Source organism: Rhineura floridana, chromosome 12 (assembly GCF_030035675.1).
Source record: "Rhineura floridana isolate rRhiFlo1 chromosome 12, rRhiFlo1.hap2, whole genome shotgun sequence".
NCBI lineage: Eukaryota > Metazoa > Chordata > Lepidosauria > Squamata > Rhineuridae > Rhineura > Rhineura floridana.
Window position 1 is genome coordinate 20,661,656 of NC_084491.1, and position 5,948 is coordinate 20,667,603.

General features: G+C 45.8%; 1 protein-coding gene across 1 annotated transcript; it reads left to right on the plus strand.

Moving 5' to 3' along the window:
* The first annotated feature begins 336 nt into the window (after positions 1 to 336).
* LOC133368759 (neuropeptide FF receptor 1-like) lies at positions 337 to 5,693 on the plus strand. The gene is made up of 3 exons (XM_061593373.1): positions 337 to 634; positions 2,814 to 2,913; positions 4,799 to 5,693. The coding sequence occupies exons 1-3, from the start codon at positions 337 to 339 to the stop codon at positions 5,691 to 5,693; spliced, it is 1,293 nt and encodes a 430-aa protein (XP_061449357.1).
* The last annotated feature ends 255 nt before the right edge of the window (positions 5,694 to 5,948 follow it).

The following is a 5,948-nucleotide window of genomic DNA, read 5'->3' on the forward strand; positions in this document are numbered from 1 at the left end:
CTGGCCCCTCCCACTACTGACATGTGGCTTCTGAAGGTTGCCCAGAAGAAAATGTGGCCCTTGGGCTGAAAAAGGTTCCCTGCTCCTGATGTATAGGTTCCTTGTTCAGACCTTATTCTAAAACATCCAAGGATAAGGGGTGGAGCTGATGATGTTTCCGGTGGGGCCAGCAGACATGACTCTGCTTCCCCCCCCCATGTAAAGTGAATGCATGGAGGCATTTCTGAAGGAAGCTAAATTTTGTACCTTGTACCTTGTTTCATCTAAGCCACCCACACTAACTTTTGTAATTTTCTTTTCTTTTTTCCCAGGTGAGAGCCAAATTCCTGCCATGCTATGGAGGCTCCTGAAGGTAGCATGAACCAAACAATCTCCTCCTTGGGAAATGCCAAAAGGAACATGACTTTCTCCCCCTATTACCAGCACTCGCTATCTATTGCAGCCGTCTACATTGTCGCCTACCTGTTCATCTTTGCGTTGTGCATGGTTGGGAACAGCCTGGTTTGCTGCATTGTGCTGAGAAACAGCAGGATGAGGACTGTCACCAACCTGTTCATTCTCAACCTGGCCATCAGCGATCTGCTGGTGGGCATCTTCTGTGTTCCTACCACACTAGTTGACAATTTAATCACAGGTAAGGGAAAGAGACGGTGGCTATATGATGCCTAAGAGCAGCCTCTAGGTTTATATCACCTTCTAATATCACCTTCATGCCTTCCTTGTGATCTTCCTAAAAGCATCTGGTTCACTACTCTGGGACAGGATGCTGTGGACCAAATGGACCTTTATCCTGATCCAGCAGAGTTCTTCTTATGTTCTTACAGGAAAAGAGGAAAATACTCCCAGACCAGGGATGGGCAACCTGTACTCTCTAGATGTTATTCCACTCCAACTTCCATCTACTCCAGCCAGCCAGAGTGGCTAATGGTCAGGAATGATGGGAGTTGTAGTCCAACAACATCTGGAAGGAAGCAAGTTCCTCATCCCTAAACTAGGAGTGGCTAGGAGTGCCTTTTTACCAGTTTCAGCTGATAAGATGGCTGCAGCCATTTCTGGACCAGGATAGCCTCATCACTGTTGTAACCTGGGAACTTCCAGGCTGGATTACTGTAATGTAGTCTATGTGGGGCTGCCCTTGAAGTTGGTCCAGAAGCTGCAGCTGCTGCAAAATGTGCTCACTGGGGCAGGGTATCGCCAACATGTCACTTCACTGCTGAAAGAATTGCACTGGCTACCAGTTACTACCGGGCTAAGTTCAAGGTGCTGGTTTTGGTCTATGAAGCCCTATGCAGCTTGGGACCAGGATACCTGCAAGATCGCCTCATCTGTTCTGTACTGATTACTGCACTCTGCAAGTGAGAGCCTCCTAAAGATACCATCTTATCAGGAGGTCCATTCCGCACTACATAGGAAGCGGACCTTTAGTGTTGGCACCTACCCTCTGGAATTTCCTCCTGTTAAATATTAGACAGGCACTGTCTCTGTTGTCTTTTTGGTGCCTACTGAACAACAAGCCTTTTAAGTTGGGACCTTATCCCAGTCTGCATTTGTATTGGAATTGTTTTTAAGATGCTTCTAATGATGTTTTTAACATGACTTAGCAGTCACTTAAAGTCACTTAAAGTCAGGATCATTCAGACAATCATATTCCCGATTTCTATGTATGGATGTGAAAGCTGGACAGTGAAAAAAGTGGATAAGAGAAAAATCAACGCATTTGAAATGTGGTGCATACCATGTGCTTTATGCATACCATGGAATGTGAAAAAGACAAATAATTGGGTGTTAGAACAAATTAAACTAGAACTATCACTAGAAGCTAAAATGACGAAACTGAGGTTATCATACTTTGGACACATCATGAGAAGACATGATTCACTAGAAAAGACAATAATGCTAGGAAAAACAGAAGGGAGTAGAAAAAGAGGAAGGCCAAACAAGAGATGGATTGATTCCATAAAGGAAGCCACAGACCTGAACTTACAAGATCTGAACAGGGTGGTTCACGACAGATGCTATTGGAGGTAACTGATTCATAGGGTTGCCATAAATCATAATTGACTTGAAGGCACATAACACCAAAGCAATGAGTCACTGCTGCTTACCAGCAGGGAGAGAAGCAGAGTGGTGGAGAGGACAGCATAGTGCAAACATACTGGCAGGAATGCAGGATTGGCTTCGCTGGTGCGTTTGCACTGTACTGACCTCCTGCCTGCCTCACCCCTCTCTATACCAGTAAACAGCAACTCATCTGCCTGGAGGTCAAGGAAGTTCCTCCGTCCCACTGCATCATCCACTATTGCAGGTGTGGGGAACATTTGGCCCACCAGCTGCTGCTGAACCACAGCTCCCATCAGCCCCAGCAAGCATGGCCAATGGTTAGGGCTAATGGGAGTTGTAGTTCAGGAACACTTGGAGGACCGAAGGTTCCCCACACCTGCGCTACTGACCACGAACATAGTGATGAGATTTCCCCAAGGGAGAGAGGGAAAACTAGCCTCTCTTTCTCTCCAAAACTGATTATAATTTCAAAGAGATCTTGGACATCCAAGAAAGAAGCCTATGAACATAACAACTCCCCATCCTCAAAACGATTTGACAAAGTTACTAAAAGCCCCCCCCCCCGCCCCAGATTTCTATGTGTTGATGGCGGTTGCCATTCTCCAGCATTATCACTTGCAAAGTTAATAAACTAGTACCAGATTTCAAGAAAATCATCTGCATCTCTTTCACCACCAAGTACTTTCATCCTAGCTTCTCTCTTGTGTCTGCTGAATTCTGGCTCATTGGCCCCATTGCTTACTGTTTCCTAGGATGGCCCTTCAGCAACAGCACCTGCAAACTGAGTGGGCTCGCACAAGGCATGTCTGTTTCATCCTCGGTCTTCACACTGGTGGCAATCGCTGTGGATAGGTAAGAAAGAGGGAGAGATCCTAAAGGAGGAATGGGGAGCCTGTGGGATTCTAGGTGTTGTTGGGACTCTCACTCCCATCAGGCCCAGCCAGTACAGCCAATGGACATGGACGATGGATGTTGTGGTTGAGCAATATCTGGAGGGCCACAGGGTCCCTGCCCTAATGGCAGAATACATAAATTTGCAACAGGTTCAAGTGCAGTTCCCATGAATGCTCTGGGGCCATGGAACAGAATGAAATTTAACAGGGATAAGTGCAAAGTTCTACACCTAGGAAAAAGAAATCAAATGCACAGTTATAAGATGAAGGATACTTGGCTCAGCACTACTACACGAGAGAAGGATCTTGGAATTGTTATTGAATCAAAGGTGTGATGTGGCTGCAAAAAAGGCAAATGCTATTTTAGGCTGCATTAACAGAAGCATAGTTTCCAAATCGCATGAAATATTGGTTCCCCTCTATTCAGCACTGGTTAGGCCTCATTTTGAGTACTGCATCCCATTCTGGACACCACACTTTAAGAAGGATGCAGACAAACTGGAACAGGTTCAGAGGAGGGTAACAAGGATGATCAGGGGACTGGAAACAAAGCCTATGAGGAGAGACTGAAAGAACTGGGCATGCTTAGCCCTGAGAAGAGAAGACTAAGGGGAGATATGATAGCACTGTTCAAGTATTTGAAAGGTTGTCACACAGAGGAGGGCCAGGACCTCTTCTCTATTGTCCTAGAGTGCAGAACATGGAAAAATGGGCTCAAGTTACAGGAAGCCAGATTTCAACTGAACATCAGGAAAAACCTCCTAACTGTTAGAGCAGTACGACAATGGAACCAATGACCTAGGGAGGTGGTGGGGTCTCTAACCTCGAAGCATTCAAGAGGCAGCTGGACAGCCACCTGTCAGGTATGCTTTAATTTGGATTCCTGCGTTGAGCAGGGGGTTGGATTCAATAGCCTTATAGGCCCTTTGAACTCTATGATTCTATGAACTAGCATGTTATAGGTGCCACGTAATACTTGTAAGAAATGAATATTACTCCCTGCCTAGTCATAGTGTAGTCTTCTGGGGTCTTGGGGGTGGTGGTGGTCTTAGATCCCTTACTTTTTTGGGATCAGGGTCTCAGCAGGGTCCCTATGTCTCCAGCATCCTATGAGCCAATCAGCAAGAAAGGGGAGTGTGTTAGCCACTGAGAAGAGTCTTCTAACATGCTTCCTTGTCCTTTCCTGATGATTGGAGCCAAACTGAGTGAAAGGAGGTGAGTTAGCCACTGAGAAGACTCTTCTCAGTGGCTAACCCTCTCCCCTTTCATGCTGATTGGCTCCTAGGGATGTTTGTTATTGGGGGAGAAGATATTAACAACAATATTGTTCTCAACCCAGCAGCAAAAAAGGAGGGAAGGGGGTGGCTGTGACTAACATGAAGAGATCCTGCACTTCTGAATGTGTCACTAGGCTACTGCTGTGCTTACTAACAGCAGGTGGGCACCTTTGCTGTCCCCTTCTGCTGCCTGCTGAAAACATGTTTGCTTAGGCAAGCCTATCCAGGCATGTAGCATAAATTTTAATCTATTTTTAGCTTCTTGTTGATTTCATTCATTTTTGAATGTTTCTAAAGACTTGTTCTGGGCTGTCTTTTACCACTAACAACCATGGTAATGTTTTGTTTATTTGTAAACGGCATTGAGGTTTTATTACAATCAAGCAGGATGTGCATTTTGTTAAAAAAAAAAAAGTGATGGCATTGGGGCCAGCTGAGTCCCTCTCACCTCACTGCCCCTGCACCATATGCTCTGTTTTGACCAGGTATAAAGAGGTTTTCTATGTTCCCTTTCTGCCTAGCATGGTAACAGTTTCCTACTTACATGTTTTTATTTTCCCTCTTCAGATTCCACTGCATTGTATATCCATTTAAACCCAAGCTCACCCTCTTCCAGGCACTCAACACCATTGCCATCATTTGGGTCCTGGCCATTGCCATCATGTGCCCCTCTGCTGTCATGCTCACTGTGGCTCAGCAGGAGGACAGCTACATGGTGTACAATGACAATCAGAGCACAGCATACCCCCTGTATTCCTGCTACGAGGCCTGGCCTGACAGCGAAATGCGCAAAGTCTACACCACTGTGCTTTTTGCCCATATCTACATTGTCCCACTGACCCTCATCACAGTCCTGTATGGCAGGATCGGGCTCAAGTTGTACAGGTCCTCAGGCCCAGTGAGTCAGCACCAGGTGGGAAGTGAAGATCGGTGCAATACGGCAGTTTCTAGAAGGAAAGTGAAGGTCATTAAAATGCTTGTCCTAGTGGCTTTGCTGTTCATGCTGTCTTGGCTGCCCTTGTGGACACTGATGCTGCTCACGGACTATGCCAAGCTAGATGAGCTGCACATCAATCTCTTGGCTAGTTACATGTTCCCCTTTGCGCACTGGCTGGCCTTCTCCAACAGTAGTGTGAACCCCATCATCTATGGCTACTTCAATGAGAACTTCAAGAAGGGCTTCCAAGCAGTCTTCAAGCTCCAAACACGCTCTGATGAAATGGGTCATCAACAGGTCTATGCTGAGCAGGCAACAGTCAGCACCAGTGGTTTTGGTGGCCGGAATAAAATCTCCACTAACGGGGTGTCCTCAGATTCATTCTGTCTGAAGAATTTGCACACTAAAGCTCCTTGTGATCCACAGACTGGACGTGGCCAGGGACAAGAAATTCACCTGGAGGACATCAGTGGCATCACACCCCTGAGTAAAGTTTGCAAAGCTTGGGATGCCCAAGAAGGATGAGTCAGCAGAGGTTTTGCTGGGATCATTTCCTCCCCTGCACATAGAGTTGACTTGCATGAATGGATGGCTTGCGTTAGGGTGGCTGCTCATTCATAACTGGTGTGAATTGTTCATGTTGTGAAAACTTTGTTTAGAATAATTAGAAAAATTATGGACAGAGTTTGTCTTTCCCTGAAAGTTTTGTCTGAATCTCAAGCCCAAACAAATATGCATTTTTAAAAAGAATGAGTAAGAGAAACAAAGAAATTGAGGTGA

Bases quoted from the DNA above. Each gene is read 5' to 3' on its own strand.
- LOC133368759 (XM_061593373.1), top strand. From the start codon at position 337: ATGGAGGCTCCTGAAGGTAGCATGAACCAAACAATCTCCTCCTTGGGA. The intron at 635-2,813 runs GTAAGGGAAAGA...ACTGTTTCCTAG, and splicing joins AGTTGACAATTTAATCACAG to GATGGCCCTTCAGCAACAGC. The intron at 2,914-4,798 runs GTAAGAAAGAGG...TTCCCTCTTCAG, and splicing joins GTGGCAATCGCTGTGGATAG to ATTCCACTGCATTGTATATC.